General features: G+C 46.5%; 1 protein-coding gene across 3 annotated transcripts in view; it reads right to left on the bottom strand.

The window, feature by feature from the left end:
- PTPRA (protein tyrosine phosphatase receptor type A) overlaps window positions 1-27,897 on the bottom strand; it is a 112,487-nt gene that overhangs the window by 37,129 nt on the left and 47,461 nt on the right. For 2 of the 3 annotated variants that reach the window (XM_085059485.1, XM_085059487.1), the window contains exon 3: window positions 17,904-17,975. In XM_085059485.1, the coding sequence (XP_084915611.1) occupies window positions 17,904-17,915 (12 nt within the window). In that variant the 5' untranslated portion in view covers window positions 17,916-17,975. Of the gene's footprint in view, window positions 1-17,903; window positions 17,976-26,471; window positions 26,535-27,897 lie in introns of those variants that run through there. The other variant, XM_085059486.1, reaches the window with a different exon arrangement.

The raw sequence follows: 27,897 nt of genomic DNA on the forward strand, positions 1-27,897 counted from the left end.
TCCCACCTCACACCCCAACACATCTCTGCCTACGAGATTAATGCAGAGACAGAATTAATCCAACACCATGACCCATCTGGGCAGGAGATAAGACCCCCAAAAACCATCTTGCAACACTCAACCCAGTGCCGTAAAAACCATGGGCTGGTTTTTGTCTTCACCATTGATTCTCCCCCTGCTCCAGAGGACACTTTGAGGGACAGGAGAAGCTGTAACATCTCTGAAAGCTGCTTTAGCACAAAGGGAATGAGCTGGAGGGAAGGGAAGGAAAGTTTCAGGTGATTTGGTTGAAGGATGCAGCTGTTGCTGAGCAGCTTTAACTCCTCTCATCCCCGATTAGCTCCTCGGAACTCACCAGGAACTTTCCAGCTGTTTCACTTGCTGGAAAGATGCCACATTTGTGTGTCAGACTAAACATCTGTGCTTTTAAGCCCAGGATTTTCAGATCAGATCTGTGTGTTTGGAGGGGGAAAATAACAACACAAACTGTCTGTTAGGGGAGCTCTATTGAACAGAGCCACCATTATTTCTTCCTCACCATCCCCCACATCACCCCTCCTCTTCTCCCTCCACAGGCAAAGCGGTTCAACAGATTTCAGGAAAATGCAGAGAAAAACAATATTGTACATTTTCTGTGGTCAGTGTTTTCCTGTTAAGTCAGAGAGGAGCTACCAGAAACACAGCCTGCAGTTGGCATCTTTCCCCCTGGCCTCATCACTGCAGAGGAGCACCCGATGTGGGATCTGGGGTTTGAGGACCAGCTGGGTATCCCAGTATGAAGTGGGAAAGGCTGCTGGTTTACCCCATGAAGGTCATGGGTGTGTGCACTCATGCTTTTCCATTCCTGCTCTTGCAGGGCACCCACTTTAAGAGATTACAAGATCCCTCCAATTTTTGGCTTCTGTGGCTCCATGGATCTCCACAAGCTCCATGTCATTCCCTTTTCCATCCTCACTGCTGGAGCAGCCTTTGGCTCCTGCTGACACTCATCCCCACCCTCACTTGAAGACGAGTTAAATATTGCGGTGTTGACAGCTGGATCTAATGCATCTCAGATGGTCAACTGTGGGGAACATGATCTGTGCTTCTGGTCTGATCCCCCTAGAGGGGCACCCAATGTCCCACCATCAGCATCATCTTGTGCCTCAGCATCTTTGTTCTCTCCCTTTACCCCCCTCACAGGGAAGAATTTTTTCCCAATATCCATCTAAACCTGTCCCTGCTGCCCAGCACCACTCCAGACTTGTACCAGTGTCCCACCAAGCTGTCATGGCCCAACAGCATTTTCATGTGGGGCTTTTGCTTCTTTTCCATTTTAAAAGAGCTGAGATATTCCCAGAGCTGGGATGTGGCACACCAAAATTGGGGGTTTAACAGCCTGGCAGGTAAAACCATGAGTCACAAAACACAGGAGCACTCAGGGACATCCAATTGCACAAACCCTGCCGTAACTTGAGGACTTGGTGGGGCAGCAGAAGGGAAATCTGGTGCCTCATTCACACCGAGTAGATCCCTGGAGCAAAGTATTCCCAGAACCACAAGGATCTGCTCACTTGCCATGAGCCAGGGAGCCAGCCTGGCAGCAGGTGACAAGCTGAGCAGCCAAGGACACTGAGGTGTCCCAAGTCTTCGCCATCATCTCCATCATTTTTCACTGCACAGAAACTTTGGTGTCAGGGAGGCTGATACTGTTTCAGCGTGAAAGAATGATTTTCTTTCTTTCACAGCATCAGGATTCTATGTGTCTCACCCACCTCCCCTCTCCCAGCCCAAGGGAGTTGCCACTCAGGCTCTTTCCACCCTTTTTATAGACGAAACCAGTGCCAGGATCAAAGGAGGCTCCTGGGTGAGAGTCTGATGTGAAAGGGCAGGAAGAGGAGAGCTGAGAGCGAGGAGATGAGGGCTGAGCAAAGTGAGGGTTTGCTCCTTTGTGCTGCAGCCTCTGGCTGTGTAACCTGAGTTGGCAGCACAGATGATGCCGAGCAGCAGAGGAAGGAGAGAGAAAAACACCTGTGTTGGGGTTGATGAAAATGCTGGGTGACTACATGAAAGGGAGAGCTGCTGCTGCTGCTGCTTCTCCTCAGTGTCACTGCACTGGGTCACCCTCAAATGACCCCCAGGTTTTACTGGGAGAGGAAAATTCGATTTAAAGTCTTACCCTGGAAGGCCTTTGGTTGCACTAGATGACAGAAGCTCTGTCGGGAGGTGAAGCAAGCAGAATGAGTTAAGTCCCTGCTGACCCAAGCCCTGGCATTCCCACAGAATGGACTAACAGAAATTGCATTTTCCTTTCTTTTCCCCAGCAAAATGAGAAACATCTCCAACATTTGGCTGTCCCATGCCTAGCAGGACATCTGTGGTTTAGGTGGAAGAACAACTAAGGGCTTCCAATGCATCTCCTCAATCTCCCCACACATCCATCTATCTCCCATATGGTTTGGGAGCAAAATCCACGTGAAGGCAGAGAGAAGCCGATTTTTAGTTGGTTTTTTTTTTTTCAATGGATCCTTTGCAGTGCTCTGATCCAAAGTTCTCTTAGCTCTGGGAGGAGAGATCCCAGCCTGCTGCTTGTTCCTACACTGAGGGAGAGAGGAAACCTCTCAGGGACCTGCATCACCTGCTCAAGAATGTTCAATGCCTTCTATTAACTTGGGCTGTGTCACCCCAGCTCCTTCCAAGGAGGACTCCTTGAGAAAGTCAGTTAAAGGCAGGGCCAGGTTGTATTTACCTTGGCACCTGATTGCCTTCCTGAGTCCTCCGGTTTCCTCCCTGAGTAATTAATTAATAGCTTGTTAGTGGGGAGAGAAGGAATAAGGAACTTCACCCCATTTTCCCCAAGTCTTTTGCCACTCTGGCCAAACCCTTGACCATACCCAACAGCTGCAGTCTGCCACAATATTACAAAATACAGAAGCTACCAATAAAATCCCTGAGATCCTTCCTTCTTTTGGGATGTTGCAGGGATTAAGCTGCTTCCAAAGATGAGATGCAAGGTCACCCAGAAGTGTTGCAGCTGATAAACTGCCCCACGACCTGTTTATAATCTGTGCCAAACAAGTCCGGTATATCACAATAATGTTCAGAAAGGTGAAACACCTATTATATATAATTTCCCAGGCTCCTGTTGAGAGAAAGAAAAAAAAGAAGACATCACTCCTTGCTGCTGCTGCAGAAAGCATTAATCCCAGGCTCCGTGAACTTTCCATCCCAAAAGCAGCACACTGAAACACGCCGCCGTTGTCCAACTGACCCATTTTTTAGGAAAAAAATGGGTGAATAAGGACAAAACCATCTTATTTTCATTGAGAAAACATAATTCCCTCTGAGCAAGGTGCGATCCCAGCCTCGCTCTCCCGACGGCGAGTCCCCTCCTGACCTATTTACGGAAGTGCCGCGGCGAGGATTTCTGCGTGATCCGCCGTGTAAAAGCCTAAAATTACACTGCCCTACAAAGAGCTGGGATAAATTGACCCCTCTAAGCAAACGGGTTGCCAGGCTTTTATCTTCCCCCCATTGTCGGCTGACGCTGGAGCGGAATAATGAGACGATGCGGGGCTCGACGGGGCGCGAATTGGAAAACTCTGCCTTAGCAACTCAATTGTATCCCTGATGCCTGTGCTGGCTTTTATACACAGCTACTGGTTTGGAAAGCTGCTTCTGATTTCACACTCACTCAATAAAGCTGTATTTATGATTTTGTTGCCCGCTTATTTTCGCCCGGTGTTATGGCGAAGGGAATTAGTTGTGGGGTTTGGGGTTGGGAAGGAGAAGTGTCTTTGTAAAAAAGGGTGGTTGGGGATTGCTCTGGTTGTATTTTTGTGCCCTTCATCCAGTCTAGACGTAAAAGTCTCAGGGCACATGGTATTAAAAAAAGGGGATGAAGGGAACAATAAGCACCAAGACGTGTCTAAAATTAGAGGTTTACAAAACAATCTGAGTTTATAATATCCCCAGTACAATAAAAGCCAAGAGCAAGCGGGCCCATTATTTAAAAACTGCAGGATAAAAGGAAACCTTGATCAAAACTGTTATCAGGGGAACAAATCTATCTTTATTGTGTTGCAGTTTCACTGCTGACTGAAATAACTTTTCTAAAATTGCCATTATGCCGCTAAGAATTAGCTAAATAGAAGCAACACACCAAAATCCCACTGCCTTGCCCAAACAATCAACATGACAGCAGCCCACAGTTCTTCCCTATTTTCTGCCAAGGTTTAAATTCCAGTATGGTTTTCCCTTCATGCACCTTTGCTCATCACACAGAAAATGGATGGGTTGATCTCCATGTGAACTTCAGTTAAATTTGCATTTTGGGTCTCAAGTGGTAGCAAAGCTGTAAGTGAATGGGTAAATTAAGAGGAAAACACCTAAGTGGCATTTGCCTTGGTGTTGTTATTATTTTTAATATTCATCTTAAACAAGGAGCAATATTTGATGCAACAGCAGTGCCAGAAAAATCCTCCTCCTTCTGCCACGGGAGATGAGAATGTCCTTTAAAATACTGGGGGGAGAATAATATTTACAAATCACTGCTGAGAGGAGGGATGCAAAACCGGCAGGGGATCAGAGATTATGCAGCATCCAACTTCTGCTGTCCCTGACCACTGGGAGAATTCAGACAGAATTAAGAGTTGTCAAGGGGACAAAGTCACTGTCAAGGAGAATGGACTTTTCCTTTGAAAAGCCATCTCTTCTTCTGAGGGAAAACCAGATCCTTTGGAAATCTGACCGTGCATTTGTGCAAGGGAGTGAATGTGCTCTGAGTGCAGATCCAGGGGACATCTCTCCAGGCTTTTCTTGTGGAGAGCACAGCAGAGTTGAGGTTCAATTCTTGCACATGAAATAAGAAAATAGGAACCCTGAAGTGCAGAACCAAATAAAGATGGGCACTGCAGTCCCTGTGGCCTCAAAACCAGGCACCACCATGTCTCAAGAACAAACACAACCATGAAGTTGGATTTGCTCAGTATCTCACTGCTCAGCTGCACCACACAAGTTGTTCCTTTATCCAATGCTCTACAGTCCTCATCTTCCCTGCTCCAGCTCTCTCTATCCCAAAAAAAACCTTCACATTCAGCACTAAGCCAAACTCAATCCACCTCCTTCCTAAACACTGCACACAGTCCACTTTCTCCCCTCTTCCCTCCTCCCAAGTCCTACAGCTGTTTCCTCCATCACAACAGTCCTTCCCAGGTAAGAAATGATTCTCAGATCTCCCCATTCCTCCTTGGAAATCCATACCAAGTCATACATCCTTGCTTTTCTTCCCATCAACAGGCACAGCACTCACTTTGGAAGATAAACAAGGTTGGTGGCAAATCACTCGTGACCTTCAAGTCACGATTCAGCCACAACACATCAACAGCCAGCAGAATAAATTTAATGTTACAAGTGGGTCAAATTCTAACTTGATAACAAGGTTTTCTCATTATCAACCTGCAAGACGACCAAAGGGATAAAAGAGGGGAAATAAAATGTTCATAGCCAGCTACAGGCTGCCCAGAGAAGCTGTGGCTGCCCCTGGATCCCTGGAAGTGTCCAAGGCCAGGCTGGATGGAGAGTGGAGAAACCTGGGATAGCGGAAGGTGGAATGAGATGAGCTTTAAAGTCATTTCCCACCCAAACCATTCTGTGATCATACATTCTGTCCCAATTTCTTCCCCATTCTCAGAGATCTATCCTACAGAGCAAATAGGAAACAGGATTTTTTTTTTTTTTTGTGGGTGAAAGCAAAGAAAAAGCTTTTCAAATCTCAGTGGAACAATTTTCAGTTCATAAGCTCCAGACCTGTCACCCTACAGACACCAGGCTGTTTTGGGAGATGCCTCAGCTGCAGCTTCAGGGAAGGTGAAATGCAATCCCTGCAAAGATGGTGACACTCTCCTAAACCTAGAAAGAGTCACAGCAGGGGATAAAAATATCTTTCCTAATTGAAAATATTTTGGAGTAGCACAGCCACAGCCCAGGAAAACAGCAACCCTGTAAGTAGTGACCAATCCCTAAGGCCACCACACTCCTCAGTCCAGCTCCCTTCCCCACCTCTGAGCAGAGGAAATGAAAACCACATGGAGCGGACAGGGAAGGGATCGATTAGATCATCTGGTCCTTCCCAGCACACAGCAAAATCTGCTCCCTGCAAGAAATTTCCCAAATTGCTCCATCCAGTCTCACTTATAAAAGTCCAAAGCGACGGAGTTTCCACCCGTTTTCCAGGGATATGATTCCTCCCTGCAGGAAGCCTTTCCTAGTGAGACTTTCCTTTTGAAAATGTCTTCATTTCAATTTGCAGCCCCCCTCTCTCCCCTGCCTGTGTGCATTTATGAACTACACTAATGAAACAGATTAATACCAAAAAGGAATTACAATTTAGGAATAAATTAGTTTATTTTGCTTTTATCCTCTACCAAAAACCCTCAACATGTCAAAGGAAGTCTGAGTCTCTCTGAAATCTTCCTTTTTAAATTGGTCCCACTGCTCATAATTACACCTCCCCTCTATCCATACAAGTTACTTTGCTTTTCTTTCCCCTATTCCTTTTTTTAGGGAGGAGGGAAGGAAGGCAGAGAAAAGAGTAAGAAAGGGTGGGATAAGGGGAGAGAGGAGAGGGACTCATCCCATCTGATCAGCCTTAATTGCTTCCAACACTCCCCAAGTGTATGAAAATGAAGGTTATGATACTGGTGTTGCCTAATGAATATTCCTGACTTCATTCCAGATGAAGGATCTGAGTTTATCCAACAATTGGCTTTTCTGCACCAGGCAACAACTTCCACACAAACACCAAGGAGAAAGGCTGATGAGACCAAATTGTGGGCAGCAGCTTGGAAAAAAAAGGAGCAGTGGCTGGAATGCTGCTGCAAAAAAATATTACTTGTTCACAAAAATTGGAAGAGCTGCAAGAGACAAACAAAGCCCCAGATATCCATCAGGCTGGAAGTTACAGCACATGCTGATAAAGGGTGTCAAAAATGCACTGGTTTCGACTGAAAATGTCCTAAAAAAAAAAAGACTAGATTGGAAAAGTCTGCTCCAACCAGCCAGTGCTTTTCCTCATTGGATTTTACACCCACATCTGATGCTAAAAGCTATTCTAATGTATTACAAGACATGGTTATTTCTTGCTTGATCACAATGGAAATTCTCCCACTTCAGTAAATAATGACCCACTGGATCCAAGAGCCTCCTGCCACTTCAAGGTCCTCTCTTTGGGACAGGGACACCTTCCACTAGCCCAGGTTGCTCCAAGCCCCATCCAACCTGGTCTTGGACACTTCCAGGGATGGGGAAGTACAGGGATGTGGAATTACAACTCATTAAAAGCTGTTCCTGCTCCCACCAGCTAGTGCCCAGCCCAGCTCAGCTTCACTTTTAAAAATCCACACTCCTGTCAGGAGTTCTGCAGGCTGTCAGGAGTTTTGCAGGGTGTCTTCACTCCTTCTTGCTCAAAACATTCAATCATGTGTTGCTACACTAGGGTCTGACAGCCAAAGGTAATGTTTTGGGTGGGAGAGCTGCTCCAGGTAGGAAAACCCACCGAGCAGGGTGTGAGGGAAGCTCACACACTGCAGAGGAACTCTCTGCTTGCACCAGCAGCAAAGTTCAATTCCCACCCTTGTACAGCATGTTCTAATATTTAAAAATATTCAGTCGACTTCCACATCTCCTGCGCCCTTTATTTTTCTGACGGCTTCTCCCGGATGGGAAGTACGGGAAAATCCAAACTGTGCAACTGAGCACAGAGCCAGGAACCACTGAAGCCACTGACCCAGGGCCAACTCTGGGGTTTTTCTTGTTTAAAACCCAACTTACAGAGAGCTGCAAGAATAAATACATATTCTAAACACCCTAACACTTATTAGAGCTCTCAAAGAAAGCAGTCTTGGAAATAGGAAGTGCATATCCAAAGGGAAAAGCGGAGCACAGGGAGGCAGCCTGCCCTTCCCTGGCTGCACGTCTCCCTTTCTTGGCTGCAAGGAGCAGCAAGGAAGTGATTATAAAGCATTTATTTGCAAAATCACAGCCAATAAATTCAAGAGCAACAACACCCTCCCTCACACCGCTCGGTCTTTGGGTGGAGGGGGAATGAAGGAGAGCTGTAGGTCTGACCAGCAGGCAGGTGCATGGCAGGAGATCTTCATTCCACAGCTTTTTTGGGAAGAGTTCAAGCCTATAAAGTGGAATATTCACTCAGGCTGCCCCTTACCTCTGCTGTTTTGAAGCCCTAGAAAATAAAAAGCTTTAGAAAGGCAATGACGGTTGTGAAATGAAAACGCCTGAAAAGGTTAAAAAGAAAAGAAAAAAAGGACTGGGCTGTTGAATGAGGAAATGAGTAAGGGAGAGCAAAAGAAAATAAAATGGTACAGAAAAAGCCATCTAAATTCTCCTCCCCTTTCCTGGATACAAATACCATCACAAGAAAGCCGTAGGAAGCGAATCTGACTGCTTTGAAAATCACTGAGGTCAAAAGCCCGACAGAAGAAAGGAAAAAGGATTAAACAAAGGGATGATATAATCTATCCAGCTATAATTCAAACCTTCGAGGTATAAATAGCTCCACTACAGGGCTCAAGTCAACCACTAATTTACAGTGCAATCAGGAGGGGGAGGCAGATACCCATCCCCACAAGCAGATTAATCCTTAATTGCTCACTTTTGCATTTCTGACACCTTTCTTTGAAGTACCAAAGCTGGTAGCATCTCACAAAAGGCGCTGGCGAGCCTGAAAATTGGAGAGATGAGCCAGGCTGCTGCTTTTTCGGGGCCCTGAGCACAGTCCCAGATGCTTTTGTGGGTCCTCTGTGCAAAGAAGAAAGGAGGTATCCCGAATCCATGGGGATAAGAAAGGATCAAAGCCAGCATTTGCCAGTTTGACACAAAGGGAAGCAGGACTCGGATGGTGGATCGTGTTTCACGATGTTTTTCCAAAACCTTAATTGCAGATAAATACTTACTGGGATATTCAAATACTTGTGAGCACTTCAATCACTTCAGAGATTCTGGAAATCCCTCTAGGAATACCGGGAAGGACAGTGGGGATGATGTGAGATGAGAGGAGCAGGATGATCAGGATCATCAGCTGGTGGGGATGGTGGCTTTCAAAAAGGGAAAATTTCACTTTCTCCAGTGTCCTTCCCCCTTGATTCATCCTGATCCACGTGAGCAAGGCAGTGAAAATGATGGAAATGTAACTGAACAGGGTTTTTTCAGTCCCTGCACACATTCTCTGTCCAACTGCATTGATTTTAGGGGATAAATTGCTTCATTCTTCACCACATTGTTAATTCCTGAAGTTTGGTTTGAGAGGACGTCTCTGGATGTGGCCTTGAGAGCCCCGCTCTTTCTGTTCTCCTGTGAATCCTTCATTCCCAGGGGGAATGACTGTGTTTGGTGCTTTCCAAGCTCCACCAGCTGCATCCAGACACCCTCTGCACATCCTCACATATCCAGTGGGTTAATTAAATCAACCACTCTGCCCCTGCTAATGACCTTCACTGCATCTCAGCCTGTTTGAATTGAATGAAAGTAACATCCTAGAAGAATCACAGAACGGTTTGGGTGGGAAGGGACCTGAAAGATCATCTCAATCAAGCCCCTGCCATGAGCAAGGACACCTTCCACTATCCCAGGTTGCTCCAAACCCTGTCCAGCCTGGCCTTGGACTCTTCCAGGGCACAGCTGGGGCATGCCCAGCCTCTCATCCACCAATACCCCAAAAATTTCAGGGCTGCCATATCCCATATCCCTAATATTTTTTGCTGATGAGTTACAGCATCCAATATAAAAATTCCTATCCTGTAACACATCAGACTTTGTTTAGCCAACAAGTCTCTCCTAACACCATCTCGCCAATCGCTGACCCCTCACTGGTGCTCAACTTCTGCTACAGAATACTCTGATTTATTAATTTTGGGGAACATCCAGCTTGATCCCACTATCAGGGGTGTTTTTTTATGTCCCAGTGGGTTATTTCATTAGGATGTACCCCTGGAAAGTATATTCCAGGCTGAATGTGCAGCTAGTGGGAAGAAAGACTTCTCGATGATGCACTTTCCTACCAAAATAGAAGCAGCATCTTTAAACACAAACAGATTTCAGCTTCCAGCACGGCAGTCCCGGGGCAGGAGACTGAACCAGCTTTAACTGCTGAAGTCACACAGGGAAGAATTTGTGGAAAAAAAAAAAAAAAGTGTGGTTTCTGTATTACAGCAGCCACGTGCTCCAGATGGATTAAATGCCATGTAGGCTGGTGAGAAAAAAAATAAACTTTGCTCCTCCCCCGAAACAGAAGTTGGACAATTCACATCAAAACTGGATCAAGCACAAAGCAGAAGTCACCAAATGCTTCAAAAGCAGCAAATTGTACTAAATTCAGAGATTAAAGCAGCACTGGGAAAAAAACCACAACACCCTGTGGTATGAAACTCTGAAAATATATGTTAAAAATTGTGCAACAGAGAATTTGTGCATATTTTTGCTCCCAAGAATAAAGACTGGGATAAATCAACAGCTGAAAGGGCTGAAAGTCATCATGCTGTGAGTCTTTGTTAATAAAAATCAGAGTACGGATGAAATCATTCAAGCTGAAAGACAGAGCAAATGTTTTAAAAGGTATTTTCCTCAGACAAGGAAAAATCTGCCTCACAGTGAATAGAAGCAGCAAATCAGTTCACGACATTTCTTTCCTTTTGTGACAGGGAAAATGTATTAAAATCATGATTGCTGCATAAGAAAATAAAGCCATTTCATCCCAGGCAAGACGGGAAGCACTGAGGAAGAATTTCTTCCCCTGCTAAGGCTCAAACACCAGGTTTGCCCCCATGAGATGGCAAAGCAGAGATGCCCAAAGCACAGTGTGGAGCAAAGGCGAGGCTGAGCATCCTGCTGATCATCTGCATCCCGTAATTTCTCCAGCATTTCCAATTAAGCACCTCTTACAGATTAATCATGGTCTTCAGCAAGCTGACAGCCCTTCCAAAAGCCCAGAAACAGCCACTTGAAAAACAATGAAAACTCCTGAACACCTGCCTGAGGGATGAACAAACCGGTGTCTAGCAGATATCATCTCTTTTTTTTTATTTAAGGGCAAATAAAATTGGAGCAGGGAGTAGATGTTTTAAAGCAGTTAATGCAGAGCTGGGTTGCCAGCCAACATATCACTAAAACATCTTCCCAAACGCTACATTTCAGGCCCTAGTCAAAGCACATAAAAATAAAGAAGTAGATATTAAATAGGTTTTGATTGAGCCTCTGGCTGCTTGGAAAAAGGACTTTTAACTTTTGCTCTGAAGCAAAACAGTAGCTGGGAAGGATCCTCCAGCAAAGCTGACATCCCATTGATCAACTGGCTCAAAACCAGTGCCATACTGGGCTTCCCAGTTTGTTTTTGTGCTGTGGACACCTGCTAGCATCCCTGGTGAATTATCTGAGGGTGGTTTCAATGCTGCTGAGAGCACCAGGCTGGCCAGCAGTGGCAGCTGAGGAGCAGAAAATTAATTTCCTGCGAGCTGTCATTTGAGGAAACCAATCTCCATCCTGCCCAAGGTGTGTCTGAGCTGCAGGACAGCCAAACTGAGCCTCTGGCACCTCTGGAAGGAGGAGAAGCAGCAGCACAAGGTGAGTGTTTAGATCTTGCCCCCCAGCAGCTACAGGGCACTGCAGGCTCTGCTTTGCTTCCCCAGCAGCCTTTGGAGCTGTAGTGACCTGAGGCAGCTGGAGGCACTGATCCACTGCCACTGGAGTTTCAGGTTGGTTTTTTGACAGTAACTGGTGTCTTTAGGGGACACCTACTCCTGCAGCATGCAAGGAATCCTCATCCCCTGTGCTGAGTTTTCACTCCAAGACAGACTGAGAAGGAAAAAATGCAGCCAACACCACCCTTCAGGGGGATCCCTAGGTATTTCAGCCATTTCTTGGGCTCTTTGCATGTTCCAGTTTGGGGAAGCATTTAACGGTTGAGCTCCAGCCCTTCCAGATAATTTGATTTTTGCTCAGATTTAACTCCTTCCCTCCAGACCCCTCACACTGTTCTCAGTTACCATCTGCCTTACCAAACCTATAATTTCAAGCTCACCTTTGGGATGAAGGCAGGGAGACACCATCTCTTCTCCCTCCCATGGATCTCTCTGAGTCTTCTTGCATGGATTAAAACACCAACACAACATGCACCCTGACCAACTTCTCCCAAAAAAAAAAACCCCAACTCAGTTTCCACAGTTACTCCACCATCTTTCTGCTGCTCAGGCCACTCCTCCCTCCTGGATGAACCTTAAATGACTAAACCCAAATGCAATGCAGCTGCAGAGACCCTCCTGCTCAGTCCCATCTGAACCTCAGGTATCTGTTTAGATGCCACAATATCCACTCATTTAGGGGGGAGAAATAGCAACATTTCATCCTCAAAACTTGTTTGTCTCAAATACAAAGTTTTTTGCAAAATCATGGGTTTGTTCACATGATTTGGTTGATTTAGCAACCTGGTCTAGTGGGAGGTGATCCATGCAGGAGGTTGGATTAAATGGTCTTTAAGGTCTCTTTCAACCCAAAGTAATTTATGGTTCTGTGATTCAGTGATTTCTCCATTCCCTTGTACATGACTGGAAGCAATCCATATTCATATTTTTGGTTTGTTTGCTTTTTAATTTTTTTTTTTTTAATTATTAAGGACCAGGTCTAGTTAAATTTTGAACCTACAAACTTCCTCTAGAACGACAGCAGTTTGACTTTGTGCTTCCCCAGAGCTCAGCCCAAGGTAAGACCTGATGTTGCCAAGAACATCTGCTGAATGAGGAACAGCCAAGCACTGGGGAAAAGGAGCCATGCAGAGCTCAAACACAGCTTTACTGCAGTATAAACTTCATTTCTATTTGAAGTGTCTCACTTTAAAGAGCTTCTCCCCTCCCTCCAGGTCTCCAAAGAGAATTGCTCACCAAGGCACAGGAACCACACCAAATGGAAGCAGGATGCAGCCAAGCAGCTCAGACACAGACCCCATCCCACAAATGTTCTCTGCAGCAGCAAAACTAGGGATTACAGTATTTCTTTCCCTAAATATTGTACATTTCACCTGGCACATCACCCACTTTCTGCACTACACTGAAAACACCTTATACACTGGGCAGAAGCACCTGGGTAACAGAGGACAGGACAGAAAGGGAAAATGTCTTGCATATGGATGGGCATCTGTAAAATCCATAAAAAGTTGAGTTTGGGAATTAAATTCCCTGAGAGAAACCTAGTTTCTCTCTCAAGCTTTCCACCTCCTTGGTGCCCAGATCACCTTTGCATGTCCCCCAAGCAGTAATTTACCTCCTTCCCCAGCGAGCTCATCCCTCGGCTCCACAGGTACCAACTGTGCCCTCTCTCACCCCAAGTGTTACATTTTGATGAAGCTCAGAGCAACTGTTGGGAGTTTGTGAGACCAAAAACACACATTTTGTGTCAGAACTGGAGGATTTACGCATCAAAAGCTTGTCTGCTTCTCCCCACCTGCAGCCGTTTACCTGCCGCCAGGGATCACTTCCCAGAAAATGCACCCACCTTAGGCCACCCCAGGTAAAGAATCACAGCCCTTGGAAATACTCCCACAGAATGATTAATTTTCCCAGCCTGCCTTATCTCCCCATGCACATCCACGTAGAAAAATCCCCAAACTGAAGCTCTGCTTGCCCTCAGAATGACTCTGTGTGAAAAGGGAAGAGGTCCCAGACCGAGCACTGGCGGTTCTGCACCACGAATAGATCATCCATGTGTTTAATGTGAGTATCACAAATCCATCCAACCACCAACTGGAGCTGCCAGAGCTCCTCGTGTCCCTCGCCAAATTCCTATGTAATTTTTCATTCCTTTTTCTTAATCATTGCATAATCCAGGGAAGATTTAGACAGCAATATTAAAGGAGAAGTCGCTGGTGGAGAGAGAAGAAAACATCGGTGACGGTGCCAACCTGACAGGGGATTTCCATGCTTTGCTCTTGGAAAGACCTGATAAGATGGATATATTTATTTTAGCTTTCAGCGAGGAACCTCAAGGATTTGGATCACCAAATCCTTAAATAACATCACGAGAACTGAGTTCTGGAAAAGGCGATAGGAGAAGTTAATGGTGTTAGCAACTACCAACCTGGCTAATCCCACTGCTGACCTGTGTCTGGCTGGACAAACATATTCCTGAATCCTGGATGTGTTTATAAAAGCACATGATCTCGGGGCAAGACAGTGCAATTCCATTTGTACCACTGTTGGGTACACTGTTGGCAATTCCAACATTTCATGGCTTTTGTTTTATATCAGCTGGGAGCAGACATTCTCCTCTGGCTCCTCCACCTCCAGAGTCCTCTCTATGCTTGATGCTGTGAAAAAATGTCACCAAAGCAGCTGCATTTGTGCTCCACCAACAAACCCAGAGCACATCTGATTGAATTCCTTTTCCTTTTCTGCTGGAAAGGATCTTAAAGACAATCTAGTTCCAGGTTGCTCCAAACCCCATCCAACCTCGAGCACTCCCAGGGATGGGGCAGCCAATCTGCCCGAAATGAAGGATCTATTTTTATTGAAGATATGGATCAACTCAATCCTCTCCCAGGACCAAATATAATCAAAGCAGAGATGTGTTTGGAGACATCAACATGAAAAAGAATTGTTCCTATTGGGTGCAGGCCCACCAAGGTCAGCTGTAGCTGTTCTTAGCTGCAATTAGCTAAATTAACATGGCTTGATCTCAGTGGAGACAAGCTGTTGAGGAAGCTCTTCAACTTAGCAAGGAAACACCACTAAAAACCCAAACCCAGGCTGCAGACTGCAGCTGCAACCCTCCTGAAAGCTGAACCTGTGGTTGCTACACCCTGGTAACGTATTTTTGAGGTATTTGGTGCAGTTTCCCATCTGTTCAGGCAACAGGTACATCAGTTGCTGGTATTGGTTTTTCAGGACTGAATTTCAATAAAAATCACACGTCTCAGAATGATGTGAGAGCAGTTGATGTCTGTGCACGGATAGTTATGCCTAATTAACATAAAAATGAGGTTTTCCTAATCACCTGCAAGAGAAAACCTGCTTGCAGAACAAGCTACTGGGAAAAAAAAATAAATTACTCCTCAGGGAGGCAGTTGTCAGCAATAAGAAGGAGGGTGGATGTGTTTATTTATACCCAGCAGCTCCAGGTAGGGGCTGCAGGTCCCAACACGCTGCCTGGTGTGGTTTCTGCAGGAGTTTTCTCCTTCCTGTCCCCATTCCATGCTCAGCTCCAACCGCCCAGCACTGAAGGTGTGTGCGCTGGGAACTGGTGGTTTGCACTCTGAGCAGCACTCTCTACGAATCCCAGGCTATTTTTAGGATGCAGCAGGCCAGGTCAGCTCACTTCAGCGACATCAAATTCTGTGTAGAAGTTTGAAGATTCACAGGAAAGGGGTGGGGAGAAATGCCAGTGGGGTTTAGGAGCAGTGGTGTGCTCCAGCACCAGTGATTTCTGGTCTCAGGGCAACCTCTGTGTTCCCAAAATGTACTCCAAGGATCAGCCTGAAGTCCCAAAATGGGAGAGCAACCTTTAAAGGGCTCAGAAGCACTGTAGACAGCGGTGGCTTCGACCGAAACTGCAAATCTGAGTGGGGGAAAAACCCCTTTTTGCCTTGGCCACCATCCAAAGCAAGATCGACCAGGATGAACCAGTGCAGGGCTGGGATGGCTCCTGACCCAGCACCTCCTGTCTCAACTCCTGAATTCTGGCCACAATTGCATGTGCTTGGGGAGAAGATGAAGCCATGGCACTTTTTTGAGGAGCGATCCTTGAAGGAGAAGCTGTGGGACCTCCTTAAGGACAAACCTGGAGGGGAGCAGCAGCAGCACCCTGATGACAAATGAAGCTTCAGGTTACCACGAGAACAAACAGCAGAGGAAGGAGCCAACCACAATTACTGACTTATCTGGCAGCAAAGAAATTTCAGTTATTGTGGGCAGCACCGAAAACAACAGCTCGGTGACGGGTGGAGGAAACCACACGTGTTGAGCTCTTCTGCAAATCCATCAGGGTGGCTCACCAACCCCCAAAAATGCTGGCAACACAGCTGGAGGAGCACATGGATGGTGCAAAAGTAGTAGATGGTTTTGGGTGGGTTTACAAGAGAGTTACAAGTGATTTTTTTAATACCATCAGGCTTAGTCAAATTTAGTGAGGACACTGGATTTAGCATCAATGTAGAATTTAGAATTAAATAAAAAGCTTGATTTTGTACGTGAAACCTGAAGTCACCCAAAACTCAAGTAATTCTTTCCTCGCTCTTCCTATTCCTACGAGACACTGTAATTTCAAATATTGGATAATTTGAGTCTGCAGCTTGAAGGTTTCTCCAAAACATCAGCTCTTGCTTTTTGGAGACAGACTGATGTCACTGCAGCTCATTTGCTTAATTAGCGATTTACAGAGAGATCTCTCTAGGAGAAGGGGAAACCCTTCAAATGAAAAGCTCCAAGTGCAGAATCAAGACACCATCCCCAATGACTGTTTACTCCCATCTTGTACATAATTTTGGGCCACGGTATATCAATCAGCAGCTGTGACTGATGGCATTACACTCCCTAAATATAAAAATGAGCTCTGCAGGAGGCCAAGCACAACTGCCCTGAGTTTTCTTAACAAGAGGATGTTGCTTTTACAAAACCTTGCTGGGCTGAGAAGTCAGCTCACAGAATAAACACACAAATCCCAACGCTGTTGCACAGCCCTGAAGGAGTTTTCCCCTTATTTCAGCAGCTTTGTTTTTATCACTGCAGCCTTCCTTCCCCTGAGCACTTGGCTTTTGCTGACCGCTGCACCCCAGCACACAAATCCTTCTCCAAAGGGGTGCTCGGGCACTGCAGAGCACGGGGAGAGCTCTTGCACAGATGTGCACGTTGTGAGGAACAATAATTCATGCAAATCCCTGCTCCAAGCAAATTCCACAGCAGTGCATCTTATCGCAAGCCAAACAAAAAGTACGAATGCGTCGGAGAACGGGAAAGCTGCGCTAAAAGAATTCGCTCTTGTTGCAGCTTGAATTTGCCCCTCTCCTTCCAACAGCTCTCTGTCAGCACCGAAAACCAAACCAGCCATTAACTGCACCCATGAAACAGAAGTGAAAACCCCAGCTGGGAGAGAAAGCAAAGCCTCTGTTACAGGAGATATTTGGGAATCTCTGTGGTGGATCTCTCCACTTTACTGGAAGAGGAGGCAGAGACCAGCAGTGACCATCTCACTCTCCTGATGGTGCCTCTGAGCACAACAGCAGTGGCAGAAATGACCCAGCAAGGCAAGAATCCAGATATTAAAGCAGCATAAAAGCTACTTATAAATCCATTTAACTCTGCTCACATTTGTATTTTCTTCTCCGTGTTTGTCCAGCAGTTTAGTGCTTTTAAATCAGGGATTTTCCTCTGTTTCATCAATCAAGAATTGAGCACACTCTTGCCACATTTGGAGATAGACCAGCTTTCCACAGAAGCTCAAGATGATGAAAATAAATGAATAAAATATATTTTTAGTTTTACTTGATTTTTTTTTTGATGGCAAGTTAGAACCTGAATTCCAACCCAACCACTGGGTTTCAGCAGAACAAAAAAATCCCTGTGCTGAGTGCTCTCAAATAAGAGTCATGTCCCTTCCAACTCCACACCAACAGAGACCTTATTATCCTTTGGGGGAGGAAGTCAGATTTTTTCCACTTAGTTACGTTCCCAGGTAGTTCTTAAATAAGACTTCCCTTCCCTCTGTGTTTAAAGGGACACTTTAGCACAAGTTACTGCTTGGCCACAGTGCCATCATTGTGTACTGAACCCCAAAATAGAGTGATGACCGTCAGGCCACCAGCCAGCACGATTTTATTTCAAGGAGAGGACAAATGAGAAGATGCCAAAATTAACAGCACTTCTTCCTACCTTAATTATCATCAGTCAATCGTCCACCTGCATGTCATTAGGAGCCCATAAAGGTTCTTCCAGTGCTGCCCCCTGGAAACAAACAAACAAACAAACAAAAAGGCTTTTAAAACCAAGGAGTTTATATCCAGCAACACCTTAGGGAAACAGCATTTTAACTGCTGCCAGCAAGGCAATTCCACTTCATTTTACCAGATGCAGAATGCAGTTTGTCATCATTGCTCAAGCCACAGACACACTCAAAAAAATGAAAATAACTTTTAAATACAGAAAGCAAAATTGTGGGAGTTTCCAGGGTTAAAAGTGCTTTTGGGAAGAGGTGGCAGAAGGGAATTACAGGGCAGCAGCAGCAGTTATAGATGAAGAGACTGATATTCCCAGCTCGGCCTGATACGTGAACTGCTGTTTGGGTAAAAGCAAATAAAGTTTAGGAAGGTCCAGAGCTAGAGGAAATAGGTAATTTCTATCATAGTGAGGGCACCACAATCACTTTGGGGTCCTCTGAGGGTGTATTTCCCCAGACACAAGGAGTCTGGGCATTGGGAAAAGCAGTTCTGTGTGTGTTCATTTATTCCCACCCCAAGGGAAGGGACAGAAAGCCACTCAGGGGTCACCAGGACTTGTGATAGCCATGGGATGGCCACCAGTGACTTCTCCAAGCCCAAACCTCTCTGGATACAAACTCTGGCTGCAGGATCAAGAGTGATCCTATAAGGAACAGGCTGGAGGATGGAGACCTGCAGGGATGTTTATGATATTCTCCCACTTTTGCACAAACCAGCTCTTGGATTTGGACTCCTGGCTCCATCAGCACAGCCACACCACAGGGGCTCACAGTTCACTCACAATGTCCAGACAGTTCCCAGTTGTCCCCACTTTTACATGACCAGCCAAGTTGTTCCCAGTCCCTGCATCTCAGTTCCCCTTCCCAAAATATTTTTACCCCCATCACCTTTGAGGCAGCAGCAGGGCTCCTTGCAGGAGTCTGCAGAGCCAACCCCCAACTAATCCCATCTTCTGGGCTGCTGCTGTGAAATACAAAATTAGAGACCTGAGGCACTTCTAGATTTCGAGTTGAATACATTTAAACCAAATTAATATATTTTTTTCCTATCTTTGCTGCCCAGCCTTGGGCAGGATGCGACCCAACCATCTGCTCCGTCGGTGCCAGGAGCTGTGGAGCTCAGACATAATCCCTGGGTGATCTCCTCATTGTTTTTCATCCTGCTCAAGTGTTGACTCGAGCACTTGTTCAATTAGACAAGTCTCAGCACTGCAATCAGATGGGCTGATTTTCTACCTCCACGGAGAAGAAAAAATCTGATTTAGCCGAGTGTGATAGAACCAGGAGCTTCAAAGCAACGAGACCTGGAGATCATGTCTGCTCTAAAGTCTGCCAGAACTGCTGCTTAACCCGAGCAGACCACCAGCAACTTCCATTGTAAGAGAAGCTGTGAGACAGAGCAGATTAAAAGACATTGGATCTGCCAGGGAGCAGGAGAGCTGGGTTATTTTCCCTATATTTCTTTTGTAAGAGAACTGGAGAACAGCTGAAGCATCTGCTTTCTCTTGTCTCTGGCTCTGAGTGACCCCAGATGTGCCAGACTCGCTGGTATTCCCACACACCACTTGCATTTTCTTCCTCATGATCCAGTGCTTCCCAACACCTCCCAGGAATGCTGCTGACTTGGGGCAGAGGGGTCTGAGGGCTGCAGGAATTCAGTCCAACCTTCAGCCTGTGCTCTCCTCCCTGTGCAGTGGGGGTGAAGCCCTTCCATCCTTTGGGTTAGCTCCATGCATTTAAACAAAGAGGTAAATTTTATGGAGCATGTCAGGAAGTTGGCATAAGTAAATGCACTGTCAATATCTTCACGGTCATTTACTGCTTCATTCACAAGGCTGACAGATTCCAAACACAGCTTTGGATGGTGCTAAGTGCAGGAGAATCACAGAATCATGAAATGGTTCGGGTTGGAAGGGACCTCTGAAGATGATCAAGTCCAATGTCACTGTCATGGGCAGGGACACCTTTCACTATCCCAGGTTGCTTGAAGCCCCAGACAACCTGGCCTTGGACACTGCAGGGATGAGAAGCCCACAGTCTCTCTGGATAACCTGTGCCAAGGCCTCCCCACCCTCACAGAGAAGAATTTCTTCCTAATATCCCATCTACATCTACTCTCCTACAATTTAAGGTCATCCCCCCTTGTCCCATCACTCCCTGCCCTTGTCCAAACTCCCTCTCCAGCTCTATTTTAGCCTCTAGGCACTGGAAGGTCTCCCCAAAGCCTCCTCTTCTCCAGCTGCCACCACCATCAAAGGGAATCAGCAAAGAAGTCGAGTTTTTCCAAAGCAACATCTCACTGCAAGGAGAGTCTACACTGGGAGACAACAAAAACCGGCAAATGCAAAGGCAGAACGAACACAAGACAGCTTATAAATGTCAGTGGCACGTGTGTGAATGGGGTGTAGAGCTGGCTGTGCCTTCAGAGGGCTGTAAAAACAGATCAGTGGCAGGTGAAGAGGGGAATTGGGGATGCATGACTTGCAGTGACTCACAGCCCTCATTCCCTGTGACAGGTACAGAGTGCAGTGCACTCGAGGATGTCGGAGTGGGATCATGTCATGTTGTACACACTCACTGGAGTGTTTTACATCCACATCTGTTCTCAGAAATTAGTCATTGGCCTCAGAAAGCAGCTTCTGCATGGAGAGGAAGCGGGATTGCCACGGAGCAAGTGTGGTATGGAGCTGAGAGGAGGTGGTGTGTCCCACATTCAGCTCCTGCAGTCCCAACCCCACACAAACCCTTCCACTCATCCACCTCGTCCCAACCCCACTGTGCCCTGATGTGCCAGCAGTGTAATCCTCTTGCCAGATAATCCTCCCAAGAAGCTGCATCCGGAGGATCTGGTGTGGTCAGCTGAGTGTGGAAAGCTATTCCTGCAACCCACCAGCCTGGGGAATACCGTAATAATTCATAATTATTATTTGTATACCTTATTTGTATATATTTGGATTAAAGCAATTTAACCTGCTGTGACAGCACACCAGTGGGAAGGAAGGTGGATATAGGAAGGTGCCTCCATTCTCTATCATCAAAATTCAGCTTTCCAAGCCTGGCAGCATTGGAAAACCCAACACTGATCCAGTTATTTCTGGACAACGCTGTTACACAAAGTTGCTTCAGACAAAGATTCAGTTACAAAAGAGACCATTGGATGTGGTGTCAAGTGTCTTCCAGGGTGGTTAGAATCATGGAATACCCTGAGCTGGAAGGAACCCATCAGGATCATCTACTCCAACTCTTGGCCCTGCGTAGGACAACCCAAGAATCCCACCCTGTGCCTGAGATTGTTGTCCAAACACTTCTCAAACTCAGACAGGCTTGATGCTGTGACCAGGTTGTCCTGGTTTTGAATTTATTTTTGGGAAAGAGTTGATTTGCTTCCCAGTAAATATGACAGCGTTTTGGACTTAGGACGGGAGTAATGTGATGGAGACATGTCAGATTGCGTTCAGGATGAGCAGAAAAAGCCTCAAGTTGTGCCAGGGGAGGTTAAAGTTGGATATTAGGGAAGAATTCTTCACAGAAAGGTCGTCCAGCTGGCACAGCTGCCCAGGGCAGAGGTGGAGTCACCATCCCTGGAGGCATTTTAAAACTCCCGTCAATGTAGCACCTGGGGATGTGGTCACTGGTGGCCTTGGCAGTGCTGGGTTGGACTTGATGATATCAGAGGGCATTTCCAATTTAAAATAATTCTGTGATTCTTATGATGCTGGATCAACCTGTTTGTGTTTCATGCCAGGTTGGACAGGGCTTGGAGCAACCTGGGATAGTGGAAGGTGTCCTGCCCACAGTAGGGGATGGAATGAGATGATCTTTAAGGTCCCTTCCAACCCAAACCAGTCTGGGATTCTATGGAATTATTTTACATATTTTTTAAAAATGTAAAAAAACCCCTATTTTTTAAATTTCCTCTTATTAAAATCAGAAATACAAGGTTACAATATGAGAGGGGTTTTTTTTTGGGAGAATCCTGCTGAGAAAGTGCTCTGGGAATTGAGATGACGACAGCAGTTCTGTCAATTGAGAATATTAATGGTATAAAATGCTACACACAAAAATGCCCAAGATCAGGGGTTGGCAAAAGTGGCCCACAGTTCCAGGAGTCCTCCATCCCTTTTTAAAATAATTAAAATAAAAGGAAGGCAGGTATTAGTTGGCTAGACAGCCCCAAATCCTGCCGCCTGTTAATCCACCTGAAACCCGAGTGTATCAAGGCAAATTAAAGCTGCCTTTAATCCATGCAAATCTCAGCCCTGGAATCTTTTATTCTCTTACCTCCTGCCACGAGTTTAGCCCTGCCCTGCACCCCATTCATGCTGCCAGAACAAAACATCACAAACCTCTATATTTTAGCAAGAGGAAGAAGGAATTTTGGACCTTTCACACATTTTGGGATGGCTGCAGCTTTGTGCTTCATTGGCTGGGTGAGACCAAACCCTGTTCCACCTGTGCTTGCTTTAATCATATGTATCGACACACATAAATTAGGGCAATTTGTGCATAAATTAGGCAGCATCATTATGCTAATTGGGACGGTATGATTGTGCTGAGAGTGTTTGCAATCTGCCACAGTCCTCTGGGACAGCGCTGTGAGGGAGCTGCTGCCTCTGAAAAGGCTGGAGCTCCTCTGGGATCCTGCTGGGGCAAGGACAGCCCCACAGCGACCCCAAACAAGCCTAAATAACTGAGCAGAAGGGATGAGGAGACCTGGTGTGATCTTCTTCCTCTGGAATGCTGGTTTCTGTTCTCTGTTTCCTAAATATCCCATTCTAAGCTCCCTCTGATGCACAAAACAGGTCGAGTTATAGGTGGCTGCAGAGAGAGGCTGCTAGAAAAACAAACCCCCTGAGGTGTCTGTAAACCAAATAAAGAGCAGGAGACCCAAATCCCCTGCACTTTGCTTTATCAAACTTATGTGAAGAAACAAGTCATCGTCACAAAAAACACTGTGCTGTGCCCCTTCCAGCCCCACCTGCATTGCAACAGAGAGAGGAATGCTTGCTGGGATCAGGGAGGTATCAGTTTCCTGATGATCTCTGTCCTAAAAGAAAAATACACCCCCAAATCCTTCCAATCGGATGAGTAAGGATAAGGGAGGAACAAATAAACTGCAAAGTGACAGCTTCTCCTTCTGGAATTGTAGAATACCTAGAGTTGGGGGGACTAAAAAGGATCATCAAATCCACCTCCTGACCCTGCACAAGACACCCCAAGAATCACAGCAGAGACTTGGTTAAACCATTAAATCACCACACACAGGTAGGTCTACCTGGAATAGGTAATTATCACAGGATTTTTATTAAGACTTTCAGGGGCTTTTACCAAAACATGGATTTTTTCAGCTATTCCACAGGTATCCTGCAGCCTGAGCCCCCAACACCTGCAGGCTGTGGTTGGTGTCCCTGTGCTGCTGCTGGTGATGCTCAGCTCCAGGGGCTGGGGTTGCACATCTGCCTCCTCCTTATGGGTACCAGGGGATGCTCCCAAAGTCATCCAGTTCTCCTTCCAAAACTGGTCACCAATTTACCTGCCAAATGGGACCATTACGATGAAAAATCCTCCCTGCGGAACTTGAGTTCTCTCCCTGCAGAGGGAATTTGAGTTTGCTTTATTCTCCAGGATCCAGCCAGGAGTTTTTCCTCCAACAGACATGCTGGCACTTTGCCTGGCTAAAAAACATATAGCAGAAGAGCAGCAAGCACTGAACTACTACTACTAGAAGTGTTAAAAAAAAAATCAACTTTGAGTAAACCATCTGGTAACACTCACTGCGCCGCAGGTGAGAGCAAACACAATAAGCTCTGTACAGCACCAAAAAATCATCAATGCTCAGAGAGAATAAGGGTGTGAAACACCCAAGCAGCCCAGAGGCAACCTGGAATAAGTTGCCCAGAGAAGCTGTGGCTGCCCCTGGATCCCTGGAAGTGTTCAAAGCCATGTTGGACAGGGCTTGGAGCAGCCTGGGATAGTGGAAGGTGTTCCTTGCCCATGGCAGAGGGAGTAGAACTTTATGGTCTTCAGTAAAGGTGAAAGGATGAAACACTAAAAGGGCAGGGGCACATGGGAATTTGGGATGCTCCATAACCAGCAAGAGCAGGAGCAGAATTGAGCTGCTCCAGCTGCAGGGCCAAAGGAATTAGTGAGACACAAAGGAAAGAAAATCCACAGCCAGCTTCCTTTTGCTCTTGTGTTGCTCCCCTTGAGCATGAATGGCTGGATGGTGTTTTTTTCACCCCAACTTCATGCAGAGCTTTCTCTAAGTAGTTTAGCAGTGAAAGCAAATTCATCTCTCCCTCCCTATGGTGGAATATGGATACTGGCACAGGCCAACATCAGCATCTTAACACCCAGTAATTCCCAAGCCCCTCTGAACACCCACCATCTGATCAAAACAACGGCTTTAAAACCTCTTCTCTGCACTCTCTGGTGATAATTAGTTTAAGTCTGTCACCAGCAGATCAGTTTAGGATTGCAACTAAGCCAAGGGGATATGAAAAGGTTTTGTCCAAAGCCTCTCCACACCAAATCAGTTCAAAAAAGGGAAAGACAAAACACGAGCTGGCTGCACCAGCAGCTCCGCCAGTTTCTTCTGCTCAGAAGGGAACCCAGCAAGATTTAATAAACAAGCTCAATAAAGTTATTCTTCCCTGTTTTATTTCCCCTTAAAGCATCAGCCCAATTTGGTTTTGTTTCCATCACAAACAGCCCCTTTAATCGCTCCTGACGGGAGCACAACGCGAGGCCCCGGCGTGTGAAGCTTCCCCCAACCCCTGCCAGCTCCCACTTCATGGAGCTGCTCTGCCTCGCTACAGCAATTCCTGTAATTCAAGTCTGGCAAACAATTCCTAGCCTGAAAATGGGACAGCATCCAGTTGTTATCTCCCTTCTTGTAGAAAAGAACTAAGAAAAAATCCAGTGTTATTTACTCTACCTGCCTGTTTGCCGTGCTGGCAGTGCCACCACGCAGGTGTGACAGCAACAAACGCCGGCAGCTCTCGCAGTTTTGCCTCTTGATGTCTCTCCTTTCATCCCAGCAAACAGCCTGTCAGAGCTAAAGGAGCAGCTGAGAGCAAGGAAAGCATCCGGCTCTCTCCTGACAGCTGAACAAGCTGGCAGTTTTCAGGAGGAAAAGCTTTCCTACGCTTCTAAACCATGGCAACTCATTCTAGAGTTGATCTTAGAAGTCTTTCCCAACCTAAATGATTCTATAATTCTAATATTCTGTAATTCTAATATTCTGTAATTCTCACCTAATTCATTTTGGTGCTGGTGCTTCCATACAGCCTCACTGGTGTTTCTATCCTCATTCATCTATAGCAATCCACCCTAGGATTTCCATCCCCCAAAAATAATGCATTAAAGACCAAAAAACCCATCCATTTTCTCGCAGACACATTAATTGTGGACCAATCCCACCCCGGTGCAGACACCAACCCCTGGCCAAGCGCAGGAACTGTGCAAAAATGGAGGTGAAAGGCTTTTGTTTGAATGGTTCCGCTCACCAGGACACACCTGATAAGAGCCTGCAGCAACGCCACACCCCGAGATAAACCCGTCGGGCTCACAACTCCCAAACCCAGCTCTGCATCCCGGGCGAGGGGTGGGAAACAAACACCCTAAGAAAACACTCTGTGCGTAACAGGACCATTTCCCTTGGCAAATCTCTCTGCTTTCCTTTCCTCGCCCTCTCTGTGTGCAGGGAGAAGCCATTCCCTGGCATTTTCCGAGCTGCTCCCGTGGATGGGATGGAGGGCTGATGCCTGATCCCAGAGCAGGAGCACCCCACAGTCTCCTGGTGCATTGTAAAATTTAGAGCTTGTTGTTTCTTAGATTGGAACGTGCTAAGAGACAGGGCAAAGCTGTTTGAAAAGATTTTAAAAAGATTTTTCCTTTACAAATTGAAGTGATTGAGGTGGGAATAAAAGAAATTCTGGGATGCAGAGATGGCCCCTTGTTTTAAGAGCCACGTTCTGGGAAGCCAGTGGATGCACAACTGTGAATGAGAGGCTTTCATTAGGGAAGATCTGACAGTCAAACACTAGCATACAGAATCATGGAATGGTTTGCACTGGGAGGGAATTTAAAGATCATCCAGTTCCACCCCGGCCACGTTCAGGGACACCTTCCACTATCCCAGGCTGCTCCAAGCCCTGTCCAGCCTGGCCTTGGACACTTCCAGGGATCCAGGGGCAGCCACAGCTTCTCTGGGCAACCTGTGCCAGGGCCTCACCACCCTCAGAATAAAGTACTTTTCCCCAATCTAAACCAACTCTGTGTCAGTGTAAAGATCATTCCCCCTTGTTCTGTCACTCTAGACCCTTGTCCAAAGTCCCTCTCTGTCTCTCCGTGATCCCCTTCAGGTACTGGAAGATCTCCCTGAAGCCTTCACTTCCCCAGGCTGAACAACCCTAGCTCTCCCAGCCTGGCTCCATAGGAGGCTCTGGGCCACATGGACAAGAGTAGGTACAGAAACATTCACAGAGAATCTGTGACCCTACCTGACCACATCATGGGAGGACACCTTGGTCTTCCTGAGCTTCCACCAAGGACACTGGAGCTGCCCAACGAATCCCACACAGGGCAATGTGCAGCCCAGTCACTGAGGTCTCATTTCTAAGCAAAACACTTGCAACCTTTCTATTCCTCTTCCTCTTTTGACTTCCTTAATGAATAAACAAAGTTATGAAGGGGGGAAAAAACCCACTCACACGACCAGTCATCCTCTGCACAGCCCAGGTTTGCTGGGAGCAGCTGGGAAGGGGGAATGGACACGAGGTTTTGAGCAGGGCAGTGGGGACACGAGTGGCCATGGGGTAGAGGAGGGGCAGAACCTCACTAAATGCTTTGAAGGCAACTTCTGTTGGTGGCTCAGGGCTGGTTTCATTTTTGGGAAGGTGTTTTAATCTGAGCCACTCCATGACCAGAGCTGGTGGGACACACGCCAAGAGTTTGCCAGAGGCTGGGCTGCATCCAGTACATTTTGGGAGTGAATGAATGCAGTGGAACAGGTCGCCCAGAGAGCTGTGGCTGCCCTGGATCCCTGGAACTGTCCAAGGCCAGGCTGGACAGGGCTTGGAGCAACCTGGGATAGTGGAAGGTGTCCCTGCCCATGGCAGGGGGTTGGAATGAGATGATCTTTAAGGTCCTTCCAACCTAAATCACTCCAGGATTCTATGATTTGTGCTTCCCTAAAGGTTTTGGGAAAGAAATCCCATTTCCCATCATACTGTTTGCTTGCCAAATGTCAAATCCACGAAGTTCCATGTCTGACCAAGGGACACATGGGCTGTTCCTACCCCACATCCCATATGTATTGCCACTCCCTGCTCTGCTCACCAGTGCAAATCACTGCGATGGAATCATCCTTGTTCCTGCTGGGAGAGGTTTCAGTTGGCTTTTCCTGTCCATCATTTCACCAAATCCCAGGCCACAGCTTGCCAAGCCCAAGACAGAGATTTATCCACTTGAAGGCAACCAGGATCTGGTTTGAAGGCAGATCCACATGATGCAGGAGTCAAGTGGTGGTTTTTGCTGGGATTTCTGTGCATGCAGGAGTTGGGACAGGACAGGGAGAGAGTGACCCTTCAGGAAGCAACCCAAGGATCAAGCCTCCAGCTAGTTACAGCCTTAGACAGCAATAGGATATTCTTCATTCCTCCCACAGATGGATGTCTGAGCTGTGGATGTAAACACAACATTGTTGTAGCCAGGATATTGTGCCTCTCTCCTCCAGGACACAAGAGCAGAGTCACAGCAGCTCAACAAGCAACAGCTTTTTCTGCCTGTCATTGACACAGAATCCTTTTTGGTGGCCTTTTTCTGAGGGCCAGGTGTCTGCATCTCTAGATCTGTTATCAGTGCTGATCAGGACACCCCGTTACACCCCCCTGTGACACCTCAACCCCATCCTGCTCCAGCTGAACC

This window comes from Lichenostomus cassidix, chromosome 4, assembly GCF_008360975.1.
Source record: "Lichenostomus cassidix isolate B80296 chromosome 4, HeHo_3.0, whole genome shotgun sequence".
In the NCBI taxonomy this organism is placed as follows: Eukaryota; Metazoa; Chordata; class Aves; order Passeriformes; family Meliphagidae; genus Lichenostomus; species Lichenostomus cassidix.